The 19,358-nt window shown below is 44.0% G+C and overlaps 1 protein-coding gene across 1 annotated transcript; it reads right to left on the bottom strand.

Moving 5' to 3' along the window:
• Positions 1 to 2,580: 2,580 nt before the first annotated feature.
• Positions 2,581 to 18,587, bottom strand: LCAT (lecithin-cholesterol acyltransferase). The gene is made up of 6 exons (XM_077454067.1): positions 18,367 to 18,587; positions 16,041 to 16,197; positions 9,499 to 9,614; positions 9,099 to 9,194; positions 4,839 to 5,063; positions 2,581 to 3,125 (listed from the first exon to the last, which is right to left on the bottom strand). The coding sequence occupies exons 1-6, from the start codon at positions 18,524 to 18,526 to the stop codon at positions 2,602 to 2,604; spliced, it is 1,278 nt and encodes a 425-aa protein (XP_077310193.1). The 5' UTR covers positions 18,527 to 18,587; the 3' UTR covers positions 2,581 to 2,601.
• Between the last annotated feature and the right edge of the window lie 771 nt (positions 18,588 to 19,358).

Raw genomic sequence — 19,358 nt, forward strand, 5'->3', positions numbered from 1 at the left:
GGCTCACACTGTGCTTCCTGTCTGCTCCCCTGCTCAGCACTGTGTTTTCTGTCTGCTCCCCACTTAGCACTGTGCTTCCTGTCTTAACCCCTGCTCAGCACTGTGCTTCCTGTCTGCTCCCCTGCTCAGCACTGTGCTCCCTGTCTGCTCCCCTATCTAGCACTGTGCTTCCTGTCTGCTCCCCCGCTCAGCACTGTGTTTCCTGTCTGCTCCTCCGCTCAGCACTGTGTTTCCTGTCTGCTCCTCCGCTCAGCACTGTGTTTCCTGTCTGCTCCCCCACCCAGCACTAAGTTTCCTGCTTGCTCACCTGCCTAGCAATGCGCTTCCTCTCTGCTTACCTCCTTAGCACTGTGCTTCATGTCTGCCCTCCCCCACTCAGCCCCAGGTCTTCCTGACTGCCCAGCCCCCACTCAGCACTGCACTTCATGTGTGCTCACCTGCTTAGCAATGTTCTTCCTGTCTGCTCCCCCATTTAGCATGGCGTTTCCCATTTTCTACCCCTCCCCCCAGTACTGTCTTTTCTGTCTAATACCCTGCTCAGCACTGTGCTCCCTGTCTGCTCCCCCACTTAGCACCGTGCTTTCTATCTGCTAGCCTGCTTAGCACATAGCTCCCAACTGTCCCTGATTTGGAGCAATGTCCCTCATTCCTCCTCATTAGTCCCTCATTTTGGTCTGATCCATATAGATGTATATAAAATGCATTTTTTATCTATCAAAAAGTGTTTTCCAGCGCTAAACCTTTCATTTGATTTCTAAATTGCTGCATTTGTAAATCCCAAAAGCCAATCTAAAGGAATAGTAGTGGTGTAAAAAAAAAAAAAACACTTGTGGGTTTAACCAATATATTTTTTTTTTTTGTACAATTCTCCTTTAAGGAGGTTTGGAAAAGGGTGTGTCCTATGCCTGCATACTTTTGCTGACTCCCATCTCAAAAAGTTGGGTGGTATGTTACTACTGTGCTTCCTGTCTGCTCCCCCCACTTAGCACTGTGCTTCCTCTCTGCTCACCTGCTTAGCACTGTGCTCTCACTCAGCCCTATGCTTCCTGTCTGCTCCCCCGCTCAGCACTGTGCTTCCTGTCTGCTCCCCACTCGGCACTGTGCTTCCTGTCTGCTCCCCACTCGGCACTGTGCTTCCTGTCTGCTCCCCACTCGGCACCGTGCTTCCTGTCTTCTCCCCCACTCGGCACCGTGCTTCCTGTCTGCTCCCCCACTCGGCACCGTGCTTCCTGTCTGCTCCCCCACTCGGCACTGTGCTTCCTGTCTGCTCCCCCACTCGGCACTGTGCTTCCTGTCTGCTCCCCCACTCGGCACTGTGCTTCCTCTCTGCTCCCCCACTCGGCACTGTGCTTCCTGTCTGCTCCCCCACTCGGCACTGTGCTTCCTGTCTGCTCCCCCACTCGGCACTGTGCTTCCTGTCTGCTCCCCCACTCGGCACTGTGCTTCCTGTCTGCTCCCCCGCTCAGCGTTGTGCTTCCTGTGTGCTCTCCCGCTCAGCTGTGTGCTCCCTGGCTCAGCACCGTGCTTCCTGTCTGCTCCCTCGCTCAGCACCGTGCTTCATGTCTGCTCCCCCGCTCAGCGCCGTGCTTCCTGTCTGCTCCCCCGCTAAACGCCGTGCTTCCTGTCTGCTCCCCCGCTCGGTGCCGTGCTTCCTGTCTGCTCCCCCACTTAGCGCCGTGCCTCCTGTCTGCTCCCCCGCTTAGCGCCTTGCTTCCTGTCTGCTCCCCCGCTTTGCGCCGTACTTCCTGTGTGCTCCCCTGCTCAGCACTGTGCTTCCTATCTGTTCCCCAGTTCAGCACTTTGTTTCCCATCCCCCTGTGCTCCTGACTTCTCCCCCACTCAGCCCTATGCTTCCTGTCTGCATACTCACTTAGCACTGTGCTTCCTGACTTCTCACCCACTCAGCACTGTGCTTCCCGTCTGCTCAACCATTCAGGACTGCACTGATTGTCTGCTCACCTGCTCAACATTGTGCTTCCTGTCTGGTGCCTGCTGGGAGATGGAACCACAATGGTGAGCAGGGACCAGACTCCTGGAAATTTGTTGGAATCTTCTTCAGGATATGGATCTTTTTTAAGAGCAGAGAATTGTGGTGATCTGCATTAAATGTATCTATAGAGACGTCTTTTTTTTTTTTTCCCAAGTTTTTAATTTAGTAACAATATACTTTGGCAGAAAACATCTGCTGCATTTGGCTTATGACAGGTTCACTTTAAATAGGGACTTTGTATGTTTCAATCCTACTCAGTGTAAACAAATGTATTTGCTTTTAAGAATAGCACATGATGTTATCTGAGATTGTATGATAACTGCTATGAAGGGAGAAAATCTCACACATTGACCAGCACAGACACTCACTCACACTCACACCCCCATACTATCATCTATGTTCTATAGCAGGGATATGCAATTTAACGGACCTCCAGCTGTTGCAGAACTACAAGTCCCATGAGGCATAGCAAGACTGACAGCCACAAGCATGACACCGAGAGGCAGAGGCATGATGGGACTTGTAGTTTTGCAACAGCTGGAGGTCCGCTAATTGCATATCCCTGTTCTATAGGAAAGACCACTGTAGCATTCAGAGGAGTAACTTGGAGTTTAGTGGTCATTTCCCAGCAATATCTCATTAATAACATCCAATGTTCTGTTGCTGAAGACCATGCTGAGATGATCCATTCCATGTAACTCAATAACATGAACGCTCTCCTTCTGCTGGGTCTTCCAGCGTTTACAGAGTTCCAGGCTTCTTTTGTGCACAGTGTCGTCCCCATCTGTATAGTGGATATCTATAGGCGGCTCATTAGGAAAACCATCCCCATAGAACAAGGTCTCTGCTGTAGGGTGACCTGTTCCATAGATGCAGTACATCTCCACACCTGGCGGTGGAAGCCCATCCAGAAGGCCCTTCGTATCTTCCCACATGTACCAGCCATCCTCAAATCCAATGTCTTTAAAAAACTTCTGGTAGTCCCTGTACGTATAGTTATAGGATGAGGTGGAAATAAAGACATGGGATTCAGGCCAAGCCAGGTTGGTGGGCATCATCCAGGGGTTTGTGGTCGTCATTCGTTGTCCTTCTCGAATTTTAATGTTAGAAACCATTGGAATCCCATGATTGTCTCCTGTGAATGCAGAGCAAAATATGAATGCCCATTCCAGAAAACATAGACATACATAAGTCTGTAACATGGGAATAAACAAAAGTACAATAGAAAAGTCCCAAAAATTACCACATTGTAATGTGTGTACACTCATCCTATTGGAGCAATTAGACCTCAGAAGCTTCTGTTTGTTGTTACCTGCAGCATCAGAGCCAGATACCTTCATCATAGGATATAAGCAGTTCTAAAGCAAATCAGTCATGGAATAGCAAGAATGATTATTTCTTGTGGATGAGTGCTTTCAAAAATTATATGTGTTTGTCTGGGAGATACAATGTACTGTACAGTAGCCTTATCTTGTGCAAGCTTACATTGCACACACAGGGCCGGTGCTACCACTAGGCAAACTAGGCGGCCGCCTAGTTCGCCCTGCTGCCTAGGGTGCCCGGCCACTGGTTTTCCTACTTTCTTCTCTCTGCAGCAAGAAACTAAGTCTCAGCATCAGCTGGCAGCCGCTGCTCCATTCGCACATAGTGTCGGAGGCGCAGCAGTGGTGGAGGACTGTGTATGTGTCCTGAATTCCGCAGCAAGCAAACATTCATTGATGGGCACTGGTAATGCTTCATTTGATGGGCACTGGTGAGGCTACATTTGATGGGCGTTGGTGAGGCTGCATTTGATAAGCGATGGTGAGGCTGCATTTGATGGGCGCTGGTGAGGCTACATTTGATGGGCACTGGTGAGGCTGCATTTGATAGGCGCTGGTGAGGCTGCATTTGATGGGCGATGGTGAGGCTGCATTTGATGGGCGCTGGTGAGGCTACATTTGATGGGCGCTGGTGAGGCTGCATTTGATGGGCGCTGGTAAGGCTACATTTGATGGGCGCTGTTGAGGCTTCATTTGATGGGCGCTGTTGAGGCTACATTTGATGGGCGCTGGTGAGGCTACATTTGATGGGCGCTGGTGAGGCTGAATTTGATTGGCGCTGGTGAGGCTGCATTTGATGGGCGCTGGTGAGGCTGCATTTGATGGGCGCTGGTGAGGCTGCATTTGATGGGCGCTGGTGAGGCTACATTTGATGGGCGCTGGTGAGGCTGCATTTGATGGGCGCTGGTGAGGCTACATTTGATGGGCGTTGTTGAGGCTGTATTTGATGGGTGTGGTGAGGCTGCATTTGTTGGGCGCTGGTAAGGCTACATTTGATGGGCGCTGGTGAGGCTGCATTTGATGGGCGCTGGTGAGGCTGAATTTGATTGGCGCTGGTGAGGCTACATTTGATGGGCACTGGTGAGGCTGCATTTGATGGGCGCTGGTGAGGCTGCATTTGATGGGCGCTGGTGAGGCTGCATTTGATGGGCGCTGGTGAGGCTGCATTTGATGGGCGCTGGTGAGGCTGCATTTGATGGGCGCTGGTGAGGCTGCATTTGATGGGCGCTGTTGAGGCTGCATTTGATGGGCGCTGGTGAGGCTGCATTTGATGGGCGCTGGTGAGGCTACATTTGATGGGCGCTGGTGAGGCTGCATTTGATGGGCGCTGGTGAGGCTACATTTGATGGGCGCTGGTGAGGCTGCATTTGATGGGCACTTTATTAAAAAGGTGGGATTTACATGGGCAAGGAAAAGGGGGTGGAGTCAGCTGGGGGGGCAAAATTAGGCTTCGCCTAGGGTGTCAAAAATCCTTGCACCAGCCCTGTGCACACATGATGTGAAGTCATTGTCATGATGGCACTTACCTGACATAAGTACCAGTAATGGCTTCACTGCTCCCCCCCACGGTGCTCCAAGTGAGATAAATCCTTTAATATATTTCTTTTTCCACTGTGAAGATTGATGATTCAAGAAGTACAGAATATACAGATTGCCAAGGCTGTGTCCAGTCAGAAAAACAGGTTTCTGATATTCTCTGTGCATGTCTTCTATGAGCTTCTTCAGTCTTTCAAAGTATTCTTTCTGTCCATCTGCAGTAGAGGCAGGAACTTTATTATAACCATATTCAGTAATATAAAGTGATTGGAATATGACAGTCGTGAAATAAAAGTTCTGATACTAAAACATTATTTGATTGTGAAGGGACAGTGGCTCGTGTTCTCATTATTCCACCAGTCATGTATAGTAATAGAACAGGTATTTAACACTGGAAAAGACAAAGCATCTGTCTACCCTAGAGACTATATTCCCCATGTATTCTCTTCATAATTATAGAGGGTGGTGTGAGGGTCGGGTCAATAAATCATCCATTCCAAATCTTCGCAAAATTCCTGAGAGCTACCGCTATGGGCGTAGGTTAAACTTTCCAAATGTAAGAACATGTCTATCCAACTTGTTGTTGGGGGGATTGAGGAGATAGCTGATGTTCTACTAAGCCTCTAGAACAGTGATTCTCAACCAGTGTTCCGTGGAACCCTAGGGTTCCTCCAGAGGTTGCTAGGGGTTCCTTCAGCATTGGGCAATTTCTGCCTCTCAGATAAGTTACCACTGACACCATTGATCTTTTTAACTATCTGTAAGGAGATAATTCTTCCCAATGACCACAAGTGTAAGGACCATTCTTCCCACTGCCCATCACACTAATGTATCGTGAATTGTAGATTTCTAATTTTTAGCAGGGGTTCCCCGAGACTGGAGAACTATTTTAAGGGTTCCTCTGTGTTGAAAACGTTGAGAAAGTCTGTTCTAGAACTTATAAAGACTTTGACTGTGGCTCCTGGGACTATTGGAGGCTGTCACTGTGGACTTGGGACCATTGGAGGTTGCCACTGGCCTTGAGATTATTGAAGACTGTGTCCATGGAATTGAAGACGTTTATTGTGGTCCCTGAGATTATTAGAAACCTTGAATGCTGCCCCTGTAAATATTGGGGATAGTATTTGTGACCCCTGGAAGTATTAGGCCTCATGCACACTGGACAGTTTTACAGCTGCTTTTTTTGGCTTCAGGTGTTTTTTTTCTGCAGCCAGTAAATTCCTCAGCATGTTATCCTATGTGTCCATGCACAAATAGGCTTTTATCAGCGTCTTTTGGCAGGCGTGTTTTCTAACACCCCAAGAACTAGTGGGTTTGAGGAGGAGTTTTTCATCTGTAAAAATGCTCTGACTCTGAAAAACGCAAAAAAATGTAGCTTTTCTGCATTTATGAGTGTTTTTGAGCCATAAACATTTGTGGGAGTATAGTTTTGCTGAAAAACGCAAATGCTAAAAAATGCTACTACAAAAGCGTTGCAAAACGAATTCTACAGCTAACGCTACTGGAGTTTTTATAATGCCCCGTGTATATGAGGCTTTAGAGGCATGCTTGTTATGGCTGGAATTCTAAAAGTTAGTGAATGTAGCAAACTGGATTATTAAAGATTGGGATTGTAGCCCATTTGATTGTAAAGCCCCATACACACGATCAGATTTTCTGCTGAGTTTTTCCTTCAGATTTACCTAAATCATGTAGTGCAAGGGCCTGCCTGATTGCATACACATTGAAACTGTTTTTGTTTGACCTCCTATGGTTTTGGTAAATCTGAAGGAAAAACTCAGCAGAAAATCTGATGGGGCTTTAGAGACTAAACTTGTGCCCCCTGGGATTACTGGAGATTGGGATGACTGGAAACAGAAACGTTTAGAGCCGGTTCACACAGCGGGCGATGCGAGGCGACACGACTCGCCTCGCCTCGCTCTCGCAAGTCGCCCCCGTTCTGTACAATGGAACCGTTCTGAGAGGAGCGACTCGAGTCGCTCCGACTCAGAAAAAAGGTTCCTGTACTACTTTTGGGGCGACCTCGGGGCGACTTGCATCGACTTCTATACAGAAGTCATCTGCAAGTTGCCGCTGAGGTCGCGGCAGGTCGCGGCGAGGCAAGTCGGAGTCGCCTCGCCTCGCCTGCAGTGTGAACCGGCCCTTAGTCCATGGAGATGTCTGTCAAGGTTCTAATTTATCCATGTCATTTTATTGTTCTAGTTGGTCGCTTCTTAGGTGAATGGTAAAAGGTCCTTTAACAATCCAAAACCAACCCAGGTGAACATGACTAACAACTAGCAGCTAGACTAGGGGTGTCCAGCTTGAGATGTCTTTGAATGCTGCCCAATGCAAAATTGTAAACTTACTTAAAAATTTGGATTTTTTGGTAAAAAATGCATTTACTTAACAAACAAATGCAACCAAAGAAACATTTGACGGCTTCTCTTTACTAGACTTTTTATGAGTTTTATCTCCCCCCCCCCCCCCCCAAAAAAAAATCCCACTTTTTGCAATCGCGCTTTATTCATGTCATCAGTATTTGGCAGCACCTATATTTGTGAGCAACTATTTTCAATGGTGAAGTAAACAAAGGGCAAAATTAGAACCAAAATATCTGATGAGCACCTTGAGAGTTGATTGAATCTTGCTACTCTATCCATCCAACCAGATCTCAATGTGTTAGTTTATCAAAAACACGGTCAAATGTCGCACTAGTTTTGTGTTGCATTCTGAGGCCCGGTTTACACTGGTGCAACAATCGCTCTGACTTTGAGAGCACAAGTCACATGACATGTAAAAAAAAAACAATTTTCCCTATGAGAGCTGTCTTAACTGGTCCGAGTTTGGAAAAGGCTCCTGCACTACTTTGGTCAGACTTCGGTCCGATTTCATCCCATAGAATTGAATGAAAGTCACATCCAAGTTGGATCAGCATCTTAACTGTTAGCAATGCAAAATCTATTGAAAAAAAAAATGGAGTGGGGTCCTCCTCCAAATTCGTACCAGACCCTTATCCAAGCATGCGGTCCAACAGGACCAAGAAAGGGGTGGGGGATGAGCAAGCGCCCCCCCTCCTAAACCATACCAGGCCACATGCCCTCAACATGGGGGGGTACTCTAGGGCAGGGGGGCTCTGCCCCCACCTTAGAGCACCTTGTCCCCATGTTGATGGGGGGGAAAAGGTCTCTTCCCCACAACCCTGGGCTAAGGTTGAGGGGGTCTGCGGACAGGGGGCTTATCAGAATCTGGAAGCCCCCTTTAAGAAATGATGGGTCCGTGACATGAAGAGTTATGTTACCTTATGGCCACGCCCCATAGCTATATAAGAACTGTCAGACATGGGAGCCAGAATGGCGGGGGCATTTGTCGAGGGAGGAGCGTTTTTTTTTGTTTTAGTTTTTTATCAGGTCAATGATGGTGGAGGAAGATATCATGATTGATGTTTGATCTGCATCTGGGGCCAGTATACATTTTTAATACAGGAGTTGTCAAAAACTGCCTCATGTTTTTGTTACACTACACAGTTTTTTTTGGGTGACTGGGTAGGGGTAATATTTACCCCATACTCATTCACATGGGGGTGCTGGGATCTAGGAGCCCACTTTTTAAAGGGGTCTTCCTGATTCTTTAAGCCTGCCTGCAGACCCCCACGACCACAGCCCAGGGATGTGGGGAAGAGACCATTGTCCCCATCAACATGAGGACAAGGTGCTTTGGGATGGGGGGCACCTTCCATTTTGAGGGCATGTGGCCTGGTATGGTTCAGGAGGGGGATGCTCTCTCTAACCCCCCACCCCCCCACTTTCCTGGCCTGCCAGGCTGCGTGCTAGGATAATGGTCTCATATTAATTTTCAGGGGGGCCCTTGCCGTTTTTTTTTTTTTTTTTTAATTTTGGCAAAAGGTTCCCCCTCACAATTCTTAAGGGTCTGGTATAGATTTGGGGGAGGACCTCAAGATGTTTTTTTTTTTTTGTAAATTTGGTGTACAAAATCCATACCAGACCCAAGTCACACACACCTGAAGTGGGATCCTATTCATTAAAGTTGGATCGAAGTCGCAGGACAAAGTCGGATTGCAAGGTGCACGACTTTCACGATGGATCAGTGTGAATGGGGCCTCACTTTTACAATAAACAATATTACAAAAAAATTGTAAACGTTTTATTACTCAGATAGGTATAGAGAGGACTTATAGCAAAGAGTAGCCAGTACCCCGGTCAGGAGAAATATGAACAATTCCTCTAAACCCAGACAAAATGAATACTTACTGGGAGCAAGTCTCCAGTCATAGGGTGCTGCACGGACCGTCTCGTCTCTCACATAGCCGTTGTTCACCAAGTTTTGTACAAGGGTGTGAAGATAGCCTAAGAAGAGTAATACAACATTGAATAACAAATAAATCCCATTTCACTTTCCTGTAACAAACTCCTGAATTTTGGAATTCCAGCCAGACCATTTTTATCTTAGTGTTGAATAAAGTAGGGGGAGGTTTAGATCCTCTGCCAAATATTTTCTACTGCTTTGTCAGTGTCGGGTGTACACAAAAAGAGGGGAGGGTTTGTTTTAAGTGACTTTACATGACAAAAAGCAGCAAAATCTATTCTAGCTTTGTATTTTACAGTCAGAATTTACATTTTTGTCTTAGCAAATATATTTACAATTTCTCACCAGCTAACTTGCTTTTATCCAGATATTCAATGGAAAATGTCTTTCCAAATCCCGGGACGAGGACATCGACTCCAGGTGCGTTAGAAGCCGTTCGCGTCGTCTTGTTATAAACAACTCTGTAAATAGAAACGTATTTATTTTCTCGAAATGTAAAGCACATAACTGCCCTAGCTGTACTATACGTATGACTACAATGATTTATCACACAGTCGGAAAGGGTGTCAATGGGCTTATTGCTGCCTCAGTCATAAGCTAACCAGTAATCTTCAGTTGTGGTTGACTAATTACACACCCAACCCATGGTCGGGATGCCTTAAAGAGGTTTTGTACAGAAAATTGCAAGTTCATCTTATTCAAATGGCTTTGGAACATAGATGCAGTTATGACCATTGAAATAAAATAATATGCAGTATTTACCTTTTATTTTTAATGTTTATGCCGACTTCCGGGCTCTCCTCCCGTGGGAGTAGGCGTGTTTATCGGCTTCGCAATGGTCCCTGGGAACTTTTTTAGCTATTTCCCAGGAATCCGTGGGGGACACAGTCAAGCCGAAATTGCCATTTTGAAAGTGGGCAGGGAGCTCTATCAGCCATTACCACTATAGCACACGAGACAAAAGGAAGGAAAACAAAGAGGACACTCAATGAGCATGTGCGAGATGGAGCAGTGGATTCTGGGAGCTCAGCGTCATCGCATCCAGGAAGTAAATGCCTGTGGGCTTCAAACGCCCACAGTGAAAATGGAAACCGCCGGACTGCTTTTTTAAAAGTTTTCCTTAGCAATGAAATCGTCACGCCGGGGGTTAAAAAGACGCCGATCGTGGCTGCAAAGACACCGTAGGAATCGCCCACCAGTGACACAGGTAAAAAAAAAAAAAAAACGGCAGTGGAATCCCGCTTTAAAGTTTTGGTAAAGTTTTGCTTCCACCTCCCTTTTATTCTTTGGATTTGTCAGGGGACCGGTCTTCTGTTTTGGACACGGGGGGCCGTTTACTTTGTTATTTACTACGCTTCTGCTCTGTCAGAGACCAGTGTCCTGTGATATACTACATACACATGTACAGGTCTAGCCTTCCTAAGTACATTTTGAATGGGGTTCCTATTGCATGGTTTTCTTATTGTTAAGTATATGAAGACCACCTTAGCAGATATGACTACTGGTTATTATTGAATTTGTGTGATGGCCTTGATTATATTCATATTGCTGTTATGTTTGTTTACAATGATGGTCAGGCTTGGTACCGGTCCTTCACTGATGGACCCTATTTTCTTATTTTGACAGTTTGTATCATTCTTGTTTTTCTCCTTTTTCTGTACTTTGTAAGGTTTTCTGAATACTCAACAAATGCTAGTTATACAATAAAAGAAAAATAAAGCTGCCCACACATAGAAAAACTGGGCATCAAGGAGGACAGTCCAAAGTACAATAGATATTGGCAAACCCAACTTAGACGGCAATCTGTGTGGGCGCCAATGATGCATATCATGCTAAGGACAGTGGAAGCTTCATACAGGTATCAATGTGGCCCTCACAGGACCCATATCTCCCAGCTTGTCTGTTCGATATCCAAGCACGTAGCCACCTCAAAAGTGTTACAGAAGGATTGTTGGCAGAAGGTCTAAAATAACCATAAAAATATAATTTTCTATCTTCACCAGTTCATTTTGTACTCAATACTTTCCATTTTTTCCACAGAAATTATGTAGCAGGAAGAACCATGATGGCTGCCTTCCCTAGGAATAGAGTTTTGGTATAGTTATATGCTGGTGTGGAAATAAATTAATGATAGGGGGCGCTCTGACTACTATTTAAATGAAAACCTGAATGGGTTTAATGGGTGAACAAATGCTATAATAAATTATAAATATACAACATATAGTGAATCACTGTGACTAAATACCGATAATTACTAAATATACAACATATCTATAGTAAATCTCTGTAATTAATTAGAAGTGCAAATAGTCCATAGTCTTCAGTAAATATTCCAAAATAAAACATGGTTGGTACAATCAATAAGTGTAGATATCCTCCACCGCTTAGAGACATCCACAGACACCCAACATGCTCGTGTAAAAATGATCTGCTCCCCAGACAGCCATGAACTCTTTAGCTAAAGAGCAGGTCAAAAATCACTTGTGCTACAATCTTGTAGCCTGATGTAGAATCACGGACTTTCCAAACTGTGCTCTCCTCTCCACCACAGCGGGTAAATGAGATGAGAAAAGACAAGGAGGATCCAATAGCATAATATTGCTTAATTTATTGGCATCAATCCTCCGTCCCTTGTAATCCTACAGGCTAAAACCAGCTTATTACGTAATCGGAGAATAAGCAAGACATAACACTATACAAACAAAATAAAAACAGATAACCTGAATTAATAAAAAATTTGTATAAAATATATGTATGATGCACATGATTAAAATATACAATACATAGAATATATGCTTACTACACTAAAAACTAAAATATAAAATCACCAATGAAATGCACATAACTGTGTATAAGGGCTGGCCATAAATTTCAAAAATGGGCGGATGTAAAATAATCGGGCCTAAATATGTAAACTACCTATAGGAAAGTCTAATTTTTGCCAGATTAATGAAATGGGGGAACAAAACTTGACTGCAAGGATTCAGTCGTTGATTAAAAAGCAATTTAAGTCTAGGTCGATGTTCATACCGGCTGGCTGCAATGTGTCCAGCCGATATATTAATTTGGTTTCGTTCTGTGACAGCGCCCGTTTAAGGTAAGTGCCTCTCCAAAATGTTCTTAATTCCATAACTTACGGTCCTCATTGTGATATGTTTTAAAGGGTCTAGCCACTTCAGCCCCCCCCCCCCCCCCCGAAGGATTTACCCACTTAATGACCAGAGCATTTCTTGCGATACGGCACAGCGTTGCTTTAACTGACAATTGTCGTGTGACATTGCACTCATACAAAATTGACGTCCTTTTGTTTGTTTGACAGGATCTTTTTAAGATCCCTGTCCTTGAGAAGAATAGGCCAATGTGTTTAAAAAAAAAAATTCTACTTCCTTGTGATAACTGCTAGGTCGCCCGAAACATCTTTTTTGTGGTAGTAGTTAAAAGGGATTCTCTGTCCTTGTTAAGGGCTTTGTTTCTGCAATGATTCAATTCTGTGGGACTATATCCTTTTTCAATAAACCTGTTTGTAATGACTTCAGATTGAGTATTAAAATCTTCTAAATTATTGCAGTTCCCTCTCATCTGCATGTATTGGCTTTTGGGAATGGCTTTTAGCCACTGTGGATGGTGACAGCTCTTGATAGACACATAGCCATTTCTGTCAGTTGCTTTAAAATTTCAATTATGGTTTCAATTCTATTGGATTTTTTTGTTAAAACCAAATCCAGATAGCTAAGTGTTTTTAAATGACTACTGGCTAAGAATTTGAGGCCATAGGGGTTGATATTAAGCATAGTAAGGAATGGCTCTAAACCGGCTTGGGGACCCTCCCGTAGCAAGATAATGTCATCAATGTAACGTTTGTAAAATAGAAGGCCCTTCCACTCTTTGCTATATATAGTTGCATGTTCCCATTTGTTAAGCACTAAGCTGGCTACGCTGGGGGCATAACACGCCCCCATAGTTACCCCCTTAATTTGGTTAAAATATTGGTTAAGAAACCAAAAGTAATTATTGCCCATCGCCATTTTTAGCCCTTCAAGCAAAAATTGAATTTGTACGTGTTTTAATGATTGTTTTTTCAAAGCCCATTTTGCTGCTTTAATGTCGTCAGTTTGTTTAATACTAGTATACAGAGATTCAATATCTACTGTAACAAATTTTAATTAATTCTCTGCTGTCTTTGAGATATGACTTTCCTTGTTTGACTAAGGGTTGTAAGTAAATATCCAAATATTCACCAATCCTGTAATAGAGGGACTCAATCCCACTTATAATGGTCTGTCCTGGGGGGGGGGGTGATCTTTAGATTTATGTATTTTGGGAACTATGTACATCACTGGTATTTTTGGACTATGTGGAATAAGATATTTGGCCTACTTTTTATCTAATATCTTTTTCTTTAACCCTTTTTTTCAGTTTTTAATTTACTTGTAGGATTAGATTTAAGTTTCTTATATGTGGTGGTGTCAGCTAATTATCTATGCACCTCTGTATTATATTCTTCTTTACTGAATAGTACTAGCCCCCCACCTCCCTTTATCTGCAGGTCTAACTGCAATCTGTTTATTATCCTCTAATCTTTTCATTCCTTCCCATATACAGTACGTTTGTTTTTTTAAATGTCTTCATTTAAAAAATGTTTTTATCTCATCTTGGATAATGTCTTGAATAACCTCGAAGAAATGGTGAGTGGCTTTTTTAGGATTAAACTATGTAAAAAATTCATCAGCTTTTGGATCCAAAGGAGGGATGATGGGAATCCCTGCATAATGTTTTTTAATATTTAATTTTCTGGTGTATTTTTCTACATCAACAAAAACCTCAAATTTATCAAGGTCCTTATCTGGTGCAAATTTTAAACCTTGCGCTAGGACCTCCATTTCTTCCTCCGAAAACTGGACCCCTGCCAGGTTGAAAATCACCACATTTAATTGTCCCGTTTTCTTTTTTTTCCCTTCCTCCTGTTTCCTCTCTGTCTATATAGTCTCTGTGATGATTTGGGGGTGGTGGGGGTGGGATTCTGTAAGGCTCTTTCCATCCCCATCCTTCCCTCCCCCCGGTTGTAATAGTTGTGATGGGGTGGTGGCCTACCCCTAAAATTGCCCCTATATCCACCTCTGGGGGGCCTAGGTGGATTATGGTTATGGCCATAGTCATAATACCCATTATACTCAGGTGTCCTATTCTCCAATGGTGCAAACCTATTGTGGGTAGGAACCGAGTACTGAGGAGTACGTGGTTGGGTATTAGGATTTTTAGCTTGATTTTTAGGTTGATTTTTGGGTTTAATCAGAGGTTTATCTTCTTCTTTTTTCGTATTAGTGTTAGAATTATTAGTCATATGTGCTATAATGTCTTGTATTTTGATCTCTCTTTCCACTGAGGATTCTTTGGACCCTGCCATTTGTAGACTTTGTTTTCACTAAAGTCTATAATCCTGTAGGATTGCAAGGGGCGGGAGATTGATGTCTCCACCAATCGCAATCCACCTTCAGTCTATTTAGAGTCTTCTGCCTACTGACCGCAATGCTTCCTGATGACCTAGCAATACGAAGTATATGCCGAGGCACCTTCCAGTCACATCATTTCCCAGCTAACGGGTCAATCTCCAGCTATGGTGGAACACACGCCTATTCACAGCATGAGCAGGGCACATCGCGAGGTCCATCAGACCCATACGCAAGACTTCCTAGTGCCGGGACATAGGCACATATGAATTTAAGCAGGCATTTTTCATGACTATTCATGTTTTAATAAAATAAGCAATATTACGCTATTGTATCCTCTTTGTCTTTTCTCATCTCATCTGTGGTGGAGAGGAGAGCACAGTTTGGAAAGTCTGTGATTCTACATCAGGCTACAAGATTGTAGCACAAGTGATTTTTGACCTGCTTTTTAGCTAAAGAGATCATGGCTGTCTGGTGAGTAGATCATTTTACATGGGCACGTTGGGTGTCTGTGGATGTCTCTAAGCGGTGGAGGATATCTACACTTATTGATTGTACCAACCATGTTTTATTTTGAAATATTCACAAAAAAATATGGGCTATTCAAACTTATAATTAATTACAGAAATTTACTATATATGTTGTATATTTAGTAATTATCAGTATTTGGTCACAGTGACCACAGCGATTCACTATATGTTGTATATTTATAATTTATTATAGCATTTGTTCACCCATTAAACCCATTTAGGTTTTAATTTAAATAGTAGTCACAGCGCTCCCTATCATCAATGTATATTCATTGCACAGTAGGAATCTACAGCACTTGGGGAGCAGCTTAACTAGCACATGAAGTAGATATCGGCTCAAGGTTTTTTACTATATGCTGGTGTGGGCTTGGAGGGGCATGAAGAACTCAATTTTACCATGAAAGCCATTATCAGAAGAACTTTCCAACTAATGAGGGAAGAAAAAAATGAGTCCATTAGTCCCGGTACAGATACATGTAATCAGACAGAAGCAGGGGCAGACTGACCATTTGGGCACTCGGGCACTGCCCGAGGACCCCATGCCACTGAGGGGCCCCATCAGGGTTGGCAGCCTCATTAAAACCAGGGACAGTATGATAAAATCTTTGTTTTTTTTTAAATCCCAAAATTATAGCTGCCCTGTCTCTCCAGTACCTTTTGAGTGTGTGCATGTGTATTCAGTGTGTGTATATTGTGTGTCTGTGTGTGTAAACTGTGTGGCACCATAATCTATTGCCCGGGGGCCCCATAATCTTCTCCTATTGCCCGGGAGCCCCATAATCTCCTATTGCCCGGGGGCCCTATGAGTTGTCAGTCTGCCCCTGGACAGAAGTGAATATTCTCTGCAGAGTCCCCGAATTTATGACCATCCAACCCACTGTAAAGGAAAGTGCAATCTGTCTAATCATACCTGATGTTGTCAACCCAGCAGTCTATTCCAAGAGGAAGAAACATGTTCAGGTTCAGCCATAAGGTGAAATATTCTTCAGTCTTACGGTAGCACATCCAATTCACAACTTCCTCTTTATCCACTTTTGCTTCTAGTTGATTTCCAAACGTGCCTGGCACTGAAGGTAACACAGAGTAAAAACTATTATTTATATATTTGCATGCAAGAAAGATAAAAAAAAAGAAGAGATCTTCACTTCATACCTGAGACAACCATATACAAGAGGTGAGGTCCCCATTAAAATGTCCGTGGCAGGTAACTGAAATAAGATCCCAAAGATGGGGGGGTGTACCCAGAAACCAGAAGGAGATACTCTAGTGATGTCACGAGAAGTACCTACAAGCTGCGGCTTAAGTTTTAGTTAATGATTACCTGTTGTTATGTGTGCAGGTTATCTGTAGGCCATCTGAGGTTTAGCAATCACTGCCTGGTGTGGACATATCACTGACTAAGTTAAAGCATATTTAAACCCAAAAACTTAAATGTCATATATTGCAGCTTACTAGTTCTTAGATGTGCTGGCTGCATTGTTTTTTTTTTTTTTTTTCAGCCTCTATCCTTTATTTTCATCTAGTGACTTCCTGGCCTACGGTGACAATGTTCACCCACTACACAGTATTTATGGAAGGAGCCATGGCTGCCACCCAGGCTAAACTTTAAACATGTCAGCCTTTCTCCATTACATTGGGGATGGGAAGACCATGTTTTCCTGTTGGGTACTTTAAACCCCCGTTCACACCGGTGCGACTTGTCATGGGATTTGACAGGTCCAAATTACTTGACAAGACACACCCTGTTTTTGGAAATTGAACAATTTAAATCAGTGCGACGTCGACTTTGCGGTGCTGCACCGATTTGCACAATATAGGTTCCTGCGCTATTTTTTGCAATTTCAGGTGCAACTTGCATAGATATCTGTGCAGAACATCACACGGATGTCAGCCAAGTCGCACTGACATGCGACTTTAACATTGTGCAACTTCAAGTGAAGCCGCACGATTTCAAAGTCAGATTCAGTGTGAACGGGGGCTAAGTGTATCTAATGCCATGTACACACGACCGGATTTCCGGTGTTATGTCAAATAACGTCCTCCATCCGATAGTGTCCGCTGCGTACTGCGCATGCGCAGTACACAGCAACACAGATTCCGAAAATTGCCGAGGTTCTATCCCCACTATTCAAGCTCACCCGCGAGGGGCCCTCTAATATTCACAACCCTATGTCCGCTTGGATGTTGGGGCTACCACCTCCACTCACGGCGCAGGCGCCGTTCAGCTTCGGAGATTTTCCGAAGCTTCGTCTGCTCCGTACTGCGCATGCGCAGTACGGTCCGGACACTATTTGATGGCCGGACATTATACGGCAGAACACCGGCAGACTAGGTCCAACGGTCTTTCCGACGGACATTCGGCGGAGTTCCGACAGACTTTCCAAACTAACGGACTTGGCTACACACGAACGGACTAAGTCCGTTCGAAATTCCACTAGTTTTTAACGTGATGACGTAAGACGGGACTAAACAAGGAAGTTCAGTAGCCAATAGCTTCCCTTGCGTCATATTTGTTTCGTTGTACCAGCACACAGACGAACCCGATTTTTTTCCCGATTTTTAGTCCATCAGATAGATTTGAAACCTGTTCTGTTTCTAGGTCCACCTGATTTTTTTTGTTGAAAAACATTCGGACTAGCCCACACACGATCGGATTGTCCGATGGACTAATCCCCTCGGACCTAGTATGCCGGAAAGTCCGGCCATGTGTACGCTTTACGATACATCTGGCTGGAACTGGTGGAAAGGTCATCCAATAGAGGCTGCTCATATTTCTATTAATAACTATTGATGCAGGATTCCAGGAAAATATTTATTTTTTAAAACACTATTTAAAGATGTTTTTTGTCAGTAGTTCTTCTTTAAATGGACAAAGGCTATCCTGTTCAATAAATCATTGTTTCATATTAATCACTGATAAGAACTAATAAACATGGAGCTGCATGTTGGTTATATGCACTGTATGTTCTATAAGCCAATGGCAACAGATATAAATATATGGGAGATTTACATTATGTGAGTAATGAATGACGTGATTTGAATCACTTTTGTTTAATGATATCGTGGATGGGAAATGTGAACTGGCCCCCTTCTAGCTTATCGTAATAGAAACAAAGAATATTAATACAGATAATGATAAGGTAAATACTAATAGCCACAATGGTTCTCCCAATATTCAGCACAAACAACCGCCCATTCCTAGAAATATCATGAATGAATCAGCGAAAATATCTTACCCAGCACCACTGGAGAGCTGTTGTTGCTCAGATTCACTTTGGGGGTGATACCAGGAGGAAATAGAACATCGAGGAGCCACAATGCCCCAGTTGGAGGAAACAGAGTAACATACAAGAGAAGGATAATCCATGCCCCATAATTAGTCCTGAACCCCAGCATGACCAGGTGACACGGCTGACAGTGAGGATCCTTGCTAAGAGCAAACAGTTCAATATGGACTAGTCTTATGAAAGGGTAAGCTTATTTCCTAACAAAAGTTAATGATTACCTTTGTTGTCCAGTTCATACTATGACATGCTTTCACAGCACAAAACAAATTCTCATCCACCATACAAGACACTGAGACCAAAGTGGTACGCAGAACAGTCAAAAATAAAACCTAGAGATGAGCTGATGATTTAGTCAGAAGAAAGGCTGTCCATAGTGACCTAGAGATCAGCTGGGGGGGCAGAAGAATGGTTGTCCATGGTAAGCTAACAGAGGAGCGGAGGATGAGGAGGTGGGGTTATAATTCCTACCTGTTCTTAACCAGTTCCCACTCGGCCTATAGCAGACGTCCTCTTATGACTTCCTCCCATTCATAATGCTCATGCGCACCCCCCTGTTATTGGTATCACTGATCAATGTAAAGAGCCAATGATAGTCTATCTTTGCCCCCCATCCTCAGTTCCTCTAAACACCAAGATGGTCTATCTTTCCCCTGTCCCCCCATTCTAAGCTCCTCTCTAAGCCACCACAGACAGCCTTTCTCTCGCCCACATCCTCAGATTCCTCCTAGTTCACCATGGACAGGTTTCTCCCCCTCCCCCCTGCTCCTCTCTAGGTCATCATGGACTGCCTTTCTCCTGCACTCCATCCTCAGCACCTCTCTAGGCCAACATGATGGATACCCTTTCTCCTGTTCCACAACCTGAGCTTCTCTAGGTTATGACAGATAGGGGAGTTGATTTACTAAAGGCAAATAGACTGCACACTTTTGGAAGTGCAGTTG

Source organism: Lithobates pipiens, unplaced genomic scaffold, assembly GCF_037356315.1.
Source record: "Lithobates pipiens isolate NorthernLeopardFrog02 unplaced genomic scaffold, aLitPip1_a1.2 Scaffold_10, whole genome shotgun sequence".
Classification (NCBI taxonomy): Eukaryota; Metazoa; Chordata; class Amphibia; order Anura; family Ranidae; genus Lithobates; species Lithobates pipiens.